Source organism: Gracilinanus agilis, chromosome 2 (assembly GCF_016433145.1).
Source record: "Gracilinanus agilis isolate LMUSP501 chromosome 2, AgileGrace, whole genome shotgun sequence".
Lineage (NCBI taxonomy): Eukaryota > Metazoa > Chordata > Mammalia > Didelphimorphia > Didelphidae > Gracilinanus > Gracilinanus agilis.
In genome coordinates this window covers 381360767-381377737 of record NC_058131.1, presented here as the reverse complement: position 1 = coordinate 381377737, position 16971 = coordinate 381360767, and the positions used below count along the sequence as shown (strand labels likewise).

At 31.6% G+C, this 16971-nt stretch overlaps 1 protein-coding gene across 1 annotated transcript; it reads left to right on the top strand.

The window, feature by feature from the left end:
* The first annotated feature begins 759 nt into the window (after window positions 1–759).
* UBLCP1 (ubiquitin like domain containing CTD phosphatase 1) lies at window positions 760–16727 on the top strand. The gene is made up of 10 exons (XM_044661750.1): window positions 760–913; window positions 1802–1893; window positions 2335–2420; window positions 2506–2621; window positions 3985–4083; window positions 5909–5946; window positions 6473–6571; window positions 11408–11524; window positions 13431–13558; window positions 15572–16727. Exons 1-10 carry the CDS (start codon window positions 760–762, stop codon window positions 15597–15599), a joined length of 957 nt encoding a protein of 318 aa, XP_044517685.1. The 3' UTR covers window positions 15600–16727.
* Window positions 16728–16971: the final 244 nt, after the last annotated feature.

Sequence of the window (16971 nt, the reverse complement as noted above, 5' to 3'; positions counted from 1 at the left end):
TTTTACACTTTACAAATATGAGTGCCCAAATATGGTGATACTGTTCTAGTATCATGCTAATCACTTTAGCAATTGGCATTAAGCAAAACATTTGTCTTTTTTCTCTTTAGAGGTAATTGATCTTATACTAAGTAATAGTTTTTCATTCTTATGTAGAATCTGGTATCTTGCTTTATATTAATAGTGATTTCAGATTATTTATTATGCAGCAACTTTCCTTATAATGTAAGTATAGTCTGTTTAAATAGTTATAATAGATCTTATAGCTAATGTGCCAGGTTGAAGATGACTACAGATAATTTTCATGCCAATACTAAGCGATTTTAGAGTTTACTTTTATCCTGCCATTTGCTTATAATAAATGGAAATAGGAGGAGGGAAGGAACTATATTTTGGAATAATTGAATTGTTTTATTAGCCAATTGAAATTACTTTGAAATAACTATTGTTATTTTTAAAAATTAGTGTACCCTGATTTTTGAATAAAATTCAGTTTACGAAAAGTTTTTTAAGTATTATATGATGATAATGATGTATGTGAGTGCAGAGAGAGAAACAATAACAGTATTTTAAATAATAGCATTATTATTTAAATAGTATTATGCTATCACATTTTAAATACTATTTCATCACCGAATTGTCGAACACTATTCAGATCTTAAGATATTGTGTATATATGTATCCATTTAAATTTTTTAATTTGCCCACTTTCCTTTCTAGGTCTTTTGACATTAAACTGCTTGGTCGCATGCTTCAGGGATGTCTCTCTCTCTCATAATAAAATGGGGTGGACAGGAATATTCAATAACTACACTTTCCGAAGAAGATACGGTGCTAGACCTCAAGCAGTCCCTCAAGACACTTACAGGAGTGCTACCGGAACGCCAAAAATTGCTTGGTCTAAAGGTTAAAGGTAAAAAATTATTTATTTTTAAAATAAATGTGTTGAGCTCTCCAATTTTCTTTATTGAAGCATATATATGTATGTTTCTCCTGCATGTAACTATAATATGTAAATATCCTTTTGCTTTATAGTATAGTATTTTTTCCTCCTCTTCGAATATATATTTTAAGTGGAAGCTTTATTGCTCTTAAGCAGCACAAATAAGCCTGTAACATTTTAGTAAGCTGATATGTCAAAAGCTTTATGAAAGGGCATAAATAATGACAAGATTCCTTTTTATTCTCTTGGGATTACCAATTCTTATTCTTTTTGTAATTATTTTTTTCTTAGAATTCAGTTTCTTGCACAGAAGCATTAGGTGAAATTAAATCCTTTTAATTTCATTTTAAAATATTTTTTAATCTTCAGAGCTTTTCTTAAAGTTGTTCTGGGCTTTTCATTCATTCTAGTTAATCTTTTCATCTTTTAAAGTGAGGATAGTGTTCTACTCAATATTTGCACCAACTCTGTAAAGGGCTTTTCATAGCATTTATGGCATTGAGCTTTTGTAATAATAGCTTTGAATATTGTGTAGTAAGCAGAAGTGGTGACCATTTTGGGTGGGGGGCATTGTGCTTTAGTCTTTTTTGAAGAGTATTTTTAAAATTTTGAATTAATTAAGAATGGATTTATAAAGGTAAGGTATTTTATGGGGGAAAGAAGAAAATAGCACTAAGAACAGCTACTGCTTTTTAATATTTTAGACATATGGCTATTACTTTACAGTAACAGATTGCTATGCCAGTTTAGTTTCACTTGTTGTGAAATTGTATGGCTTTTTATGTTAGGGTTTGTGTCATGGAAGTGAAGTTGGCTTTTGAACTTTAGTGAAAAAACAGTCATTTGCTTGTATTGTAGGCAAACCTGCAGAAAATGACGTTAAGCTTGGAGCTCTCAAACTGAAACCAAATACTAAAATCATGATGATGGGAACTCGAGAGGAGAGCTTGGTAAATGTTTACAAACCATTTGTTCCTTTGAAGATGTTACAGTCTACATTACACTATTGTTCCATAGTTATAATTGTGATAGGGCTGTCAAAGTCTAGCAGTAAATAAAAGTAGTTTAATATTATAGGCAAGGTATTAACTCATAGCAGAAAATAAGTATATATAGAGATGTTTCATGTAGAGCCATATGTGGTTACTAAAGTAGCTGAAACAGGAATCACATTTAATATGCCAAACATTACAGTGATATGTTAACCTTAGAAATCTTTCATGATATGTTTTGGAAGACATTCTCCCTCAAATTGCTCACTGTTATTTGAACTTTATAATGTATATTTTTAAAAATAGAAAAATGATAGATAATTTTGATTTAATGTTAAGTTAAAAATGACAAGAAATATTAATTAAAATCAAGGCTATGCTCCTTTTCCATGTTTATAGGAAGATGTCTTAGGCCCACCACCTGACAATGATGATGTTGTCAATGATTTTGATATTGAAGAGGAAGTAGTTGAAGTAGAAAATAGGTGAGTACCTAGTAACTTTTAGAGAAAAATTAGATTTAATATGAAAAGTGAACATTTCAACCATATTTTTTCTTTTTTTCATTAGGGAAGAAAACCTGCTAAAAATTTCTAGAAGAGTTAAAGATTACAAAGTGGAAATTTTGAATCCTCCTAGGGAAGGAAAAAAACTTTTGGTACTAGATGTTGATTATACATTGTTTGGTAAGTGAGCTAATGAGAATTTTCATCTTTTGGGGGAATAACTTTTTTTTACCAGTGCAGTATTTTATGTGAAATATTTTAAATTAATTTTTTACTTTATATCCCTATCATTTTGCTTCTTAATTATGTTCAAGAAGGTTCTCAGATTTTATAATTTGTCAATATTGATTTGGAAATTTAACAGTTAAAAAATTATACTATGCTACTATCTTGTTTATTAGAAGTGTATTTACAACCAATATGTAGTAAATCAAAACAATTTTATCAGTGAATTAGTCCATTTTTTTTAAACAAAGGAAGCTGGATTTGGGCTAAACAAGGAACTCATGGAAGTAATGCAAATTTTTTTTTCATAATAATAATAAAACTTAGTTGTGTATTTTACATTCTTCTTCCCTTCCCTTCTTGACTTGAAATACTTCTGTGTTTGTGTTCGTACTGACTCAACAAAAGGTAGCTCCTGAGAGCAATTTTACTTGAAGGACAATGTTCTTTTAGAATTTATGAAGCTAGCACCAAAACCTTAGCTTTAAAGTCCAAGGGAATAATTCTTTAACCAAAGAATTAATTTCTTCATTAGCAAACATTTGATATACTATATATTAACTTGGATCCATGCTTTTTGTTTTCTGTCGTTTATGAATATTTCACTCATATATATATTCACTAAAATTCATTTCAACAGACATTGAGCATCCAATATTTATAATACACTTTATTCAATCCTGAAAGTAAGAGATACCTGGCTACTGTCCTTCAAGGAGGTTTTCATTTAGTAGGAAAAATAGAACATGAACGCAAATAACTATTATGCAGAATGGAATATTATATGTACATAAAAGAAGTAGAGATGAAGTCCTTGAAAAGTCGTCACTTCTAGCCAGGGAGGTAAGGGAAGACTTCATGAAGGAAGCAGTAGTTGAACTGGGTTTTGAAAAATGAATAGAATTTCAATAGTGGGCATGGAGGAGAAAAGAGGGAAGAAGAGTATTCTAGCCATATAAAGTACATTGTGAATAACAATGCAGAGAGGCACGATGTGGTTTGGAAATCCAATTTAAACAACATATATAGTATATAGATTGCATTAAAGGGAAATAGTGTGAGATAAGTCTGCAAAAGTAGTTTGGGGCCAGATTGTACAGGGCCTTCAATTCCATTTTGAACTTGAATTTGTTTTTTTTGTTTGTTTGTTTTTGTTTTTTTTTGGGAAGCAAGTTAGAGATAAGGGTTATACAAGATTATCTTCTAGTAGTATCCAGGAGGAATTAAATGGTGGAATAAATGAGAAGTAGGAGAGTTGTAGAGCAATAATCTCAAATAAATAATTGTTTCACTAATTTTCCTTTTTTTTCCCCTCAAGATCATAGGTCCTGTGCAGAAACTGGGGTAGAATTAATGCGACCATATCTTCATGAATTCTTAACATCTGCTTATGAAGATTATGACATAGTTATTTGGTGTAAGCAACTTTTTTTACTTAAAGATTTCCTTGTATATTGTAGAACCCTCCTGAATGCTAATTCCTAAGCCCACAGATTGGAGTATCAGGTGATTCAAAACTAAAGAAGGAAGCCTCCTTTGGATTTATGTAAGAGTGGGAAAGTGAAGTCAAGTTGAGTGAGATATTTTTTCTTTTTTTCATATGGTACAATATGGTGCTTTGTATGTAGTTAAATCAGGACCTTTTTTTATATTGTTCTTCTAGCCTTCTGAAGTTATGATATATTTTAATGGGGGAAAGATTATTCTTCATAGAGCGTGGTATTAGATTAGCATTCTGAGAATTTTTTAAATTAGAGAACATTGTCATAATGTAAAAATATAGAATTTAAAAAGCAGTATAGTAATCTGGCAGCATGTTTGTCTACCTCACTATTTTTTCCATTGTAGTGATAGTAGCCCCCAAAATTTTAGTATTTGGTTTAAATTTTTCCATTGACCTTAAACATTCTTATCACTTTTAGTTATATGTATGAAATAATTCTTTTGCCTCTTTTGAAGTTAACTCCAAACTTTAATTCACCAACCTCTTTCCTAAGATCTTGGTGATGGTTTAATATTCTTTCCACAAACATTTACTGGGTATCTTTTATGGACAGAGTGCTATACTAGGTTCTTTTTTTTTTTAAACCCTTACCTTCCGTCTTGAAGTCAACACTGTGTATTGGTTCAAAGGCAGAAGAGTGGTAAAGGCTAGGCAATGGGGGTCAAGTGACTTGCACAGGGTTACACAACTAGGCAGTGTCTGAGGTCAGATTTGAACCCAGGACCTCCTTTCTCTGGGCCTGACTATGAATCTAGTGAGCCACTCCTATACAAGGTTCTTAAGGAAATTATTAAATAAGACTTTGTTCTGGCCCTCATAAAGTTTATTTGCTAGTGGTGATCTGTATGACTTGTTCCACTGTCCTCTGGACTAGAAGAAGTCATATAGGAACTTAAAATAAAGTTTGAAATATCTCTTATTGCTTATCTTTTGTCTCCACATAAGAAGTGTCTGAATAGTTAGGAAATTATCATGTTGATATAAATTTAGTTTAGATGTCATTAGTAAAGACTGCCAGGTTCAATAAGTGCTATGTTTGTTGACCCTGCAGAGGATTGTTTATGGTTGTTCAGTAGTACTAAGTTGCCAGCACACATAGGAGCTCATTCATGATTGTAAAAATATAACCAGTCACCGTGTTTGGTAGCATTATCATGAATGAGATGAAACTATTTACCTCGACATGTGCAAAATTTTGGCTTAGAAATCATAAAAGGGAATATACAATATACAATCTGACTTTTATAAATGTTCCTCTTCATTTGTAATTATTTTAAGCAAAGGATGTGTGTAATAGATAATAGATAATAGCATAGATTTAGAGCTGGGAAGGATCTCAGAGGTTTTCTAGTGGAAAGTGCTAGATTAGAGCTAGAAAACAGCTTGGGATTGAATCTCTCATCTCATGTGTGGCCTTAGACAAATCACATAGCCTTGTAAGAAGTCAGTTTCTTTGTTCTTAAAATGAAGTTGTTGATAACCTGAGATTCCTTTCAGCTCAGAGTCTATCATTTACTCTCCACAAAGGTACAGAATTTTCTTTCTTGAAGATACTCCAAAAACAATTGGTGTTTTTTTTTAAAAGATTGAAGATCGTGCTTTTAAGACACTAATGGATATCTTATGGAATTACTTCAAACATTTTTCAGAAGAAAGCTTTATTTACACAAGAGATAGAAAAATTTACTATTATGTAATTTGAATTTTTCATATTGTATTACCCTCCTTTGTATTTTAGCTGCTACAAATATGAAGTGGATTGAAGCTAAAATGAAGGTAAATGCTAGACAACAATTTTTATAACTACCAAAATTTCAATAGTGCTATGAAAAGCTACAAAAAATGTACAGTTTTGTACTATTAGTATCATTAGAATATATTTAACAAGATAAAAAACAGTGCTTTTGTTCTGTAAGAAGAGATGCAATCACATTTTTATTTGTTGTATTTGACATTTGGTACTTTTCAACACACAAAAATATTCATTGGATCTATTTTGTCCCTTAAAATTATAATTTGATTTTCTTTTATTTATTATAATGTGTAATGATTGAAAAATAATGCTTCTATGGACAGATAAGTTATATACTTTTTATTGATCTTTTTAACTTTAATAAGATTTATCAGCTGTAGAATGTTAGTCATATGGATAGAAAACTGGAGGTGCATGAAATGACAGTTAAACCAGTGTCCCTATGTATTGATACTATAGAAATACAAACAAATAAGCCATGTTCTGAAGAAGAGCAAAAAGTTTTCCTGCAACAATTGTCATTTCATTAATGGCTATTTTTGTCTATAGGAACTGGGAGTAAGTACAAATGCAAACTATAAGATCACCTTCATGTTGGACAGTGCTGCTATGATAACAGTGCATACCCCGAGAAGAGGCCTAATAGATGTAAGAAGTATTTTTATATGGAAAATTTATTTGCCTTTTGTCATGTTTGTGTTTCCACAAAATTTAAAAGAATTAGAAGGCCTCTGGTACAACAATTGCATCCTCTTTGTGGATCATACAGAAACCCAAGAATTGAACAGAAAAGATGTGGCTGGTGTAATGGGCCAGGCTTGACTTTGGCCAATCTGGTGCTTTATGTTTGGAATTGGAGCCAAATGGGATACTTAATAGAGCATCTGCTAGTTATCAGAAAGAGGTTTACTTTAACCATATTGGGGCTCTGAGATATGCAGAACAAGCAAAGGATGTTCTACAGGGATACAGTATCAATTTATTTGTGTTAGCTTCCTTGGCTCTGTATTGCCTATGGTGATCATCTAGTCAGAAGTTGAAGGAGAAACCAGTTGACTCTTATCTTAAGCTCTTGGCTTTTGGATTCAGGAGACCAAGAAGTTGTGTCAAAAGCCTAAGTCTTTTAGTTCTTTGAATCATTTAGGATTTGAGGATTGTCTTAGTGTTTTTTAAGGAAAAACTAGTACAGTTGTCCCTCACTATATCACGGTTCACTTATCGAAGCTTCACTGTATCGTGGGTTTTTAAAAAATATATATCTAATTCTGTATTGTGGAGTTATACTTATTGTGGCACACTGTTGGCTGATGGAATGAAAGGCAACCACCCACAGTGTTGTGTTCTGTATTTTGGGTGCTGATTGGCTCAGTTAATAAGAGTGTGGAAAAGGTTTATAGGAGAGAGGGAAGGGTTTATAAAGCCTCAAAAAATTTATAAATAACAAAATAAATATAACGCTGCTACTTTGTGGATTTTCACCTATCACAGAGGTCTCTGGAACATAACTCCCACTATAAGTGAGGGGTCACTGTATAAAAAAAGGGAGAACCTTATGAAAAGATACATCATCTTTTTTGGCAGGACCCTAGGAATATTGTTTCTATGACATGAATTTTGAACTGAGTTAACAAAGTGACTGCCCACACCAAGTAAATCATATAATTCAAAGTATTTGATGTTCTTTTGGTTAATAAAGAGCTAAACTGATGTATTAGAGAGCTTATGAATTTGTGCAGATGGACAGAAAAGTAACAGATGAGTCTTGACTTGGGCCAGTACAAAAAATACACTTATGAAGAAAAAAACCCTAAACTATCTATCTATATGAATAAAGGGCTGTGGACTATTAATTATGGCCCAGGAAAGAGATTTAATATCTTTGTTCTGTGAAGTTGTTGTTTTAATGCGCTGCATTATAAAAAAATTAGCAAAATATTACATATTAAAATAAAAGGATATTAAAAACAAAAGTATTTTCTTATCTCTGTATAGAAATTCCCACATCCCAAGTTACATGTGCAGTTTTTTTTTTTTTTTTGATGCCAACAAGATGAACATAATGGAACTAGAGAAGGTCTGGAGGAGAGCAACTAAAAAAATAAACATTAGAGAGTAGTTATATGTGGACAGACTGAAAAATGAGTAAGAATCTTTTTTTTGGATAGGCAGAGGCTAAGCGGGATAATGATTAAAATATATGAAATCATTGATGGATTAGATAAATATATTGTGAGGTAACAAGTATTTATTAAGTGCTTATTACTATGTGCTAAGTGCTGGTGATACAAAGAAAGGCAAAAGCATATCCCCTACTCTTAAGAACTTTAAATAGATGAGACAACATGAAAACATCTTTATCTAGTGAAAATAGAAAGTAATCTCAGAGAGGGAAGGCATTAGTAATGAGAAGAACTGGGGAAAGTATCCTTCAGAATTTAGGATTTGAGTTTTAAAGAAATCCAGGTAAACTCGAAGGCAGAGGTGAAGAGGGCAAACATATCCAGTATTGAGAACATCCATTGCAAGGCATAGAGACTGGAGATATGATGCCATGTTTGAGAAACTACAAGTAGGCTAGTATAGTTGGATTAAAGTGTATATAGAAGATAAGGATGGGACCTGTTGAAATCTGAGCAGATTAAGTCTAGGAAAAATGAAAGCGAAATTATATAGCAGATGATGTGTGCATATCTATCTATATCTACATAAGCATATGTTTTTATATTCATTTATACCAAAAGAAATTCTGATTGTATTCAGAAAGATTTTGACCAAACCATGAATGGCTAGGAAATATGTAATTTGAATCTCTGGACTGTATCCTCTCATGTCATGGTCCTTAAGCACTTGGTTACCAAAGAGAAAACTTATCTAGAATTGTCCCAATGTGGTCTTCATTTTTCTCTTTAAATAATGATTTTGTATGTTGTTTATTTTTTATCTACCAAACTGCAATTTAGATGCAGGTAAAGATTTAGTAAAAAGACAAACTGTCGGCAAAAATTTTCTTTTGTAGTGGAAGAGAATAAAATAAATAAATAGGCTTTTCTAGAATGAATATTCAGTGAGAATCAATGTCATTGAACTTTTCAGGATTCTGTCATGCCACACTGCAACCAATGAGTACATGTGGTAATGGCTGAGTGGTCTCAATAAATGATTCTCCAAAAATTGCAAACTTCTAAGAACTTTATTAGGAGATTGCTCTAAATCATTGATAGGAAAAAATACAGGTCAAAAGAACTCGAGATTTCAGTTCATACATAGGAAATTAGAAAAAAGGGAATAAAGTAAGTTTTAGAGGTGCTATGGAAAAAAAACACTAAAATACCACTGATATTTTGCCATTGATATTCTGCCATTGGTAGAGAGATGTGAACTAGTTCAACCTTTATGGAAAGAAATTTGAAATTAGGCTAAGAAGGTGATTATATTTTTTGTCCCAGAGATCCTGCTGCTAGGCACATACCAAAAACAGAAAGATCTCATATACAGCAAAATATTCATAGGAGAACTTTCTGTGGTAGCAAAGAAGTGGAATCACAGTTGATGCCCATTGATTGGGGAATAGCTAAAATAGTTGTGATACATGAATGGAATAGAATATTATTGTGCTGTAAGAGAAGCATAGGAAGACATAAACTGATGTAAAAATGAAGTAAACAGAACCTTTCCCATAAAATACATAAATGATTGTGTAATGACATTAACCATATGTGACCCAGAGAGTATGGTTAGAAAATACAACTATCTTCTGTCTTTGCAGGGGCAGAGGTCTACTGCAACATTGAATATGTTGTCAGATTTGTTTGTTAATTATTTGAACTACATTTTGCTCCTCTTTTTCATTTTTGGTTGCAAGGAATAACATAATTATGGAGGGACAGAGAGAAGGATAGTTTAGAAAATAAAGATACAGGAGTTATCAATATTAAAGATGTCATTAGAGTTTTGTGCATGGGTGATAATGTAAATTAAAGGAGCACAGAAAAATTACCTTTCAGTCTTTGGGTAAGGGAAGAATTCATGAACAAACCAGGGATGGATAGATTCATAGGAAGTAAAAGGGATGATTCTGGTTATATAGCATTAAAAAGGATTTGCACAAGTGAAAATAATTCAGTTGAATTTTGAATGTAAGAGAAAAATTGAGGAAAAATATTTGCAGTAGGTTTTTCTGATAAATGTCTCATTTCCAAGATATAGAGGGAACTGATTCAAATTTATACAAATAAAAGCCATTTCTCAATTGATGAATGCTCAAATGATATGAATAGGTCATTTTCGGAGCAAGAAATTCAAGCTAGCAACCATTTAAAAAAATGCTGAAAATCACATTTGTCTAGAAAAATGTATATATATATATCTCAACAAGATGGAATACTATTGTGCTCTAAAAATGATGAAGGGGATGGTTTCAGAGAAAACTGAAATGAAGTGAGTAGAACCAGGAGAACAACATTTTTGTAAATACAAGCAATATGAAAGATATAGGTGCTCTGGTCAGCATAATGACCAAACACAGTTCCAGTGGACTCAGTAAAATGTGTTAACTCACTTCCAGGGAGAAAGAAGATAGACTAATTGTGCACATTGAGGGATATTGAGGTGGAAGGGGGTTGCGAAATGATGTGGTTAATGTAGAAATTCATTTTGCTTGATTATACATGTTGTTAAATAGTTTTGCTTTTCTTCCTTTCTCAGTGGTGGGAGAATTTGGAACTGAAAATAAAATTGGATTTAAAAAAATGCCATGAGCTAAAAAGGAAATTTAGAATTTAAAAATATTTTTGAAACCAATCATATTCATTAAAAACCCACCATTATATCTATTAACACCTTTCAGGAATTAGTTCCTATCTTTTAACATGCATAATCACTACCAAATTCAAGGCAAAATAATGACTTTTAATAGTAAAAAAATTGAAATTATGATAACAGATATTGGAAAAACATTAGCTAAAATTTTTTCTAAAGTACTTTTGATGATCTTAATCAAGGTACCCTGATTTGGATGTCAGATGAATTAGAGGAAAAATCCAGCAGTATAGGTCCATATATCAGGCCATTTGAGTAGTTCTACTTGGTGTACATTTCAGAGTCTACTGTATGAATAGTTTTCTTATTAATCAAAAGATTTACTTAATTTGATGGAAGATTTTCATCTTATTACTTTAGAGAGCTTATTTTGCTTTGAATTTTGTTTAGGTGTCAAAGAACTACCTAGAAATTGATTTTATGTTTTTTTCATTTTGAGGAAAATATCTAAACATAGTTTTTTAATTATAGAATTTGGAAGTTATTTGAAACAGTGAATCTGTGTTTTCCCATTATCATTATTTGTTAACTTGCTAGTCACCAGAATGAACACTGTTATCATTTGGCATTACAAGTTGTCATAGTTCTCATTTCTTTTTAAGACTTTAAGGTTAAAAAAAAAAGACTGAGGTCATATGCAAACAAAACTTTCTTTTTATCTTTAAGGTAAAACCTCTTGGTGTTATATGGGGAAAATTTTCAGAGTTTTACAGCAAAAAAAATACCATTATGTTTGATGATATTGGAAGAAATTTTCTTATGAACCCACAGAATGGATTAAAGGTAATCATCTTATCCTTTTACATTACCTAGAAGATATGGCAGTCACAAAGAAAACTGATGGAGCAGTTAATTTTTACAAATTATTTTCAGTTTGGTATTATTCTTAAGACCACAACCTAAAAAATCTTTTAAATTGTTGAGAAAAATTCATAAATTATGTAGCCTTCTCATCTTATTGTTTTTCCCTAAACTTTATTTGAGTAGTTGAATCTTCCACAGTTTAATTTTACCATGTAAGACATATTTATGGTATAAGATGTAAGATAGTTAAAAATACTTTATGACTTAATGCACTCTATGTTTGAGTCATGTCTCCTTGGTTAACTGACTCATCCCAGTTTTTTTTAATTACTGTGAAAGCAGTCTGCAGAACAACATATGCTAATTGCCATTTGACTCACAAACCAAAAGCAAAATCAGATTATTAGCATAAAATAGGAATGTTGGCAATGAAATTTATTTAACTCTTGCCCTGTGTTTTTTCTAGCAATACATAAAAGATTGTTAATTTAACAAAAAAGAAAGAAAGCACGTTTTGATGCTTTCCTCACAGATTGACACTGAACAAGAATGCTAACTTTTGAATTAATAAGTCACATTTGAAATTTAGGGTTGGAAAAGAATGTACTTGATGATAATGTAATATATTTTTGGTAGTGATGACTTTACCTCTTTAAGGAAATAATATGCTTTTGGGAAAATGCCCTTCAAGTATCTGAAGGTCAGCATGTGTTTGGAAGTATAAGCATTTACTTTCTTCAGCAACATTTTATCTTAACACAAGAACAATAATTGTGATTGTGAGTTTTTGCTTATATCAACAGGAATGTTAAATAATGAGTATTAAAATTGTGACCTTTGAGTAGAAAGAATCCACTCTATTGGATAAGGATAAGGATAATCTAGTATTTGCTTGAAGATATTTAGGGAGTGGGGAACTTAACTACCTCATTTTAGTGATAACAATTACTATGAAAATTTTCCTTATATCAACCTTAAATTTGTTTTTCCTAAATTTGAGATTTCCACTCCACTCTTCCTTAATCCTTTAGAACCATTCATAACATTTTGAATCCATCTTTCACATAATAGCTCTTTATGTATTTGAAGGTAGTTATCATAACCAGGTTAAAAAGCCATACTTATTCATCTAGTTTGCAAGGATTTGAGTTCCTTTATCATTCTTGTTTCCTTTCTTGAATGTTCGTTGGCTTATCAGTGTCCTTTCCAAAATGTGTAACCCAAACTGGAACCCAGTACTTCATATGTGGCTTGACCAGAGCAGACTACAAGAGACTATACTTCCATATTTCTGGATGCTGTGTCTGTCTGAATGAATCTCCAAAGGGCATGAGCTTTTATGTGTTGCTAAAAAAAAAAATAGGACAAGAAATAAAACAGTTTCATTGCCAACATTTCTGTTTAGTTATTTTTAATCTTGATTTTGTCATATAGTGTGCTAATGATTCCACCCAGCTTTGTGAACCTGTAAATTTGATAGTAGGACATCTATACCCTTATTCACATCATTAATAGCTACTTCCAACAAGTTAAGTGACTTGCTCAGAGTCACACAGCTATTATATGTCCAAGTTCATATTTGGCCTCAGGTCTTCCTGACTCAGGTCTACTCCCCTCTCCTCCCCTCCCCTCATACCTTCTGTCTTAGAATCAATACTGTGTATTGTAAGGCAGAAGAACTGCAAGGACTAGGCTATGTAAGTTAAGTGACAATAATTAAAAAGGAAGTGTCTGAAGCCAGATTTGAACCCAGGACCTTTTGTCTGGATCTGGCTAGTAATTTTTATAAACTTAATTATCTCTTGTAAATGATAGAACTTTAAAGGACTCCAATAGATTTCTACATCTCAGTCTAAGGTGTTGAATAATTTTTGTTTCCTAATAGATAAGGCCTTTTATGAAAGCTCATCTAAATAGAGATAAAGATAAAGAACTTTTAAAGTTAACCCAATACCTCAAGGAAATAGCAAAATTAGATGACTTTTTGGAGCTGAATCACAAACATTGGGAAAGGTAAGTACTCAATTTCCATTTCCCCCCTTTAACATGTTTATAGAATTATCTAGGAAACTTAAGATATGCTTGATATTTTATTTTAATTTTTGTCTGAAATGGATCATTCTTTAAGTGTTTTACAGTTTAGAAACTACAGAGAATCCTTTTTCCTTATCTCAGAAATCTCTTTTCCAGAAACTATGTCTTCTAAGCATTTTGATACTCTAGCAGTACATGTTTTTAAAACCTTTTATAGAATTTAGAAAAACAGCCTGTCTTGAACTTTCTGTTTAGAAGAATGGACAAAAATACTTATTGCCTTTATCTCAAGGATTTTCTGAGTTGGAAACTGTTTGGTCTTTGGTAAAACCCTCTTTTCTGAACTGCCTTTAACACATTTGGGTTGTAGTCTTATACCTTGTAAGTAGCTGTATGTCTTTTAGGCAAGCCGCTTAGTGCAGTTTGATGGGAGAATAATTTTATCAGGCCTGGAAAGTTGTAAAGAGAATAAAGTATTTAAAAACATCAAAAGTTAAAACTAGAGAAATGCAAGAGATCGTTATGTGTTGCAAGTAATTTAATGTCTAATCTAATCAGATCTTTACAGTTTAGTATTTTAATGACATTTAATAACGACTTATAGTAAAGTTAATTTGTTCTGGCAAATACTAAAACATTGTTCACTTAACAATATTATGTTTTTATAAGATGCTACAGTTTATAAAACCATTCATATAGATATATGTGTAGCATATACTTACATAGGCATGGTAAATTTTATTTAATTTTTACAAGTATTCTGAGAGAAGTGCAGAATTGCTATTCTTATTGTGATCATCTCCGTGTTTCCAATGAAGAAAACTGAGTCCTACAGAGATTTGCTGAGATTGTATAGTTAGTGACAGAGCAAGAACTATAACCTAGATTTTCTGGTTCTTAAACTGATACTTTTTCTACCCACCATGATATTCCATTTATAGTTGTTAAATGAAAAGAAATTTTGGATGCACATATGGAAGTCTCATGTAATCTCACTATGACAGTAAAGGAGGAAAAAAAACATTGTCTCTATTATTTGGGTATATTTTCCCATTTTATAGTTACAATCAAGATCTTTTGGCTCTTTTTTTCTGCAGTGATTCTTGTCCAGGAAAAATAAGGGCTTTAAAAGCACTTTGAAGTGTATTTATATATTACAATAGATCAGGGGCTCTTAACTTGGGGACTCTGAGCTAAATTTTAAAAATATTTTGATAAATATTTTAGCAATGCTTGATTTCCTTAATCTTATTTGTTTTATTTCATGCCTTTAAAAACTTTATTCTGAAAAGAGATCCATCAAGAACCCTTGTAAAATAGATCCACATAATGTTTATTTCTACTTTTAGCAAGCAAATCCTCATTAATTTTAAATATTATTTTAATGCCATGTTTTTAAAAAAAAAACAAAACAACCCTTAACTTCTGTCTTAAATCAATACTATGTATTAGTTCTAAGATAGAAGAGCCGTAAGGGCTAGGCAATGGGGGTTAAGTGATTTGCCCAGGATCACAGCTCCACCCTTTCCATTTATTTATTTATTTATTCACTCATCCATCCATCCATCCATCCATCCATCCATCCATCCATCCATCCATCCATCCATCCATTTATTCATTCATTCACTCATTTATTTTTTTATTCATTCATTTATCTATCTATCTATCCATCCATTCATTCATTCATTCATTCATTCATTCATTCATTCATCCATTTATTTATTTATTCAGTCATTCATTTATCTATCTATTCATTCATTTATTTATTTATTCATTCATTCATTTATTTGTTTATTCATTCATTTATTTGTCTATCTATCTATCTATTTATCTATCTATCTATCTATCTATCTATCTATCTATCTATCCGTTCATTTATTTATTTATTTAAGGAAAGAAGTGCCAAAACTTTTTTTAGGAATTATATTTGGATTGTTTTAATAATCTTGGTGTGAGATAGCTTTTAAGTTTTGATAATTTCATTTCTTACAGGTATCTCTCAAAGAAGCAAGGGCAGTAGTTCTAAGATGCATTGGCACATAACCGAAGATAACTAAGATCTATGGACCTTTCCTTGCTTTTATGCTAGATATGATGATAGTGCTGGACACTGAAGCAAACACCAGACTGACTGACTGCTTATACTTGGTCTTCCAGTTTTTAATTTTATTTTATTTTGTATTTTTTTGAAGATCACAGCAATAAGCTAAAAAAGAAAACAAACCAGTTTCTTTTTATGTACACTTCATTGTTACTATTTAAAAATAATACCTACTTCTGCACTGCTCCAAAGGTATTATTGTAATTTTTTTTTCCCACAAAAAATGGAGGAAAACATATTTAGTAGTTTTCCTAATGATGCCATTCAGTAACTTTGGAAACAACTTCAGGTTTTAGGTTTTTGCTTCACTAAGCCTCCAGCGGCCAAAACCCACCTTGAAAACTGGAAAGCAAGATTTTATTTTATATTTTTAAGACCAAAAAAATTGTGCAGGAAGCCAATTTTGGTATCCTTTTAAATTACCGTGATCCTTTATCCTTCTGTCTTAGACATAATTTCCCTTCCCTATTCTAATATTTAGATTTCTAAATACAAGCTGTTTCAGTTTGGTTTGTATTTGTGTGTCAGTGTTTCTTTGTGTAAGACTGGAAAAACACTAGCCCTAAGGCAAATGTGCCATAGTGGGGGAGGTGAATTCCTAGAAAATAATTACTGACAAACTAAATTTGAAGGGAAAAAAGTCCAGCTGTATCCAATGGCTCATTAGAAGCATTTCTGCCTAAAAACCATTGTCATAAGCAGTTTAAAAGCACTAAATTTCAAATAGGACATGTCACAGAATCATCCCTAATAAAGCATGAACAAAAGCCCTTGTTCTGTTCTAGTTAAATCTTGTCCAAATACAAACACCATGTCTCAATTGAAATACCTAGCCATACAGTTTTTAAAGTCATTTACTTGCAATGCTTAAGCCTGCACTATAGAAGTGTGATGTGACTGCTGTTTTGCGTTATTGACAGTGTTACATTATACAGTTCTTGTATTTGAAAGAAGTCCGAGCCTTTCAAATAAACATGGTATATATATTGTTCTTAAGGGACTATAGCAGTGGTGTAAATAATAAATACCTTTTCTTAAAACATTGGATATCTGTTTTACGTGGTCTTATATGTTTTGCCTTTTTTGCCATATTACATAAAAACATCAAGGTCAGGTGATGACCTCTTGAAAAACAATTAAATTTTTATGATTTGAAAAGTGCGTCAGTATCTTTTTGCTTGTAGAATAATACAGAACAGGCTTTAGTAGCTAAATGAAGTGCCTTAAAGCCTTTCATTTTTGTAAAAAATTCAGTACTTTATTTTGAGAACTTTTTTTTTAACCTGAGAAG

Coding starts and splice junctions, on each gene's coding strand:
- UBLCP1 (XM_044661750.1), top strand. CDS start 760: ATGTCTCTCTCTCTCATAATAAAATGGGGTGGACAGGAATATTCAATA. Junction 4,084..5,908: donor TTATGACATAGTTATTTGGT/GTAAGCAACTTT, acceptor TTTGTATTTTAG/CTGCTACAAATATGAAGTGG. Junction 11,525..13,430: donor ACCCACAGAATGGATTAAAG/GTAATCATCTTA, acceptor GTTTCCTAATAG/ATAAGGCCTTTTATGAAAGC.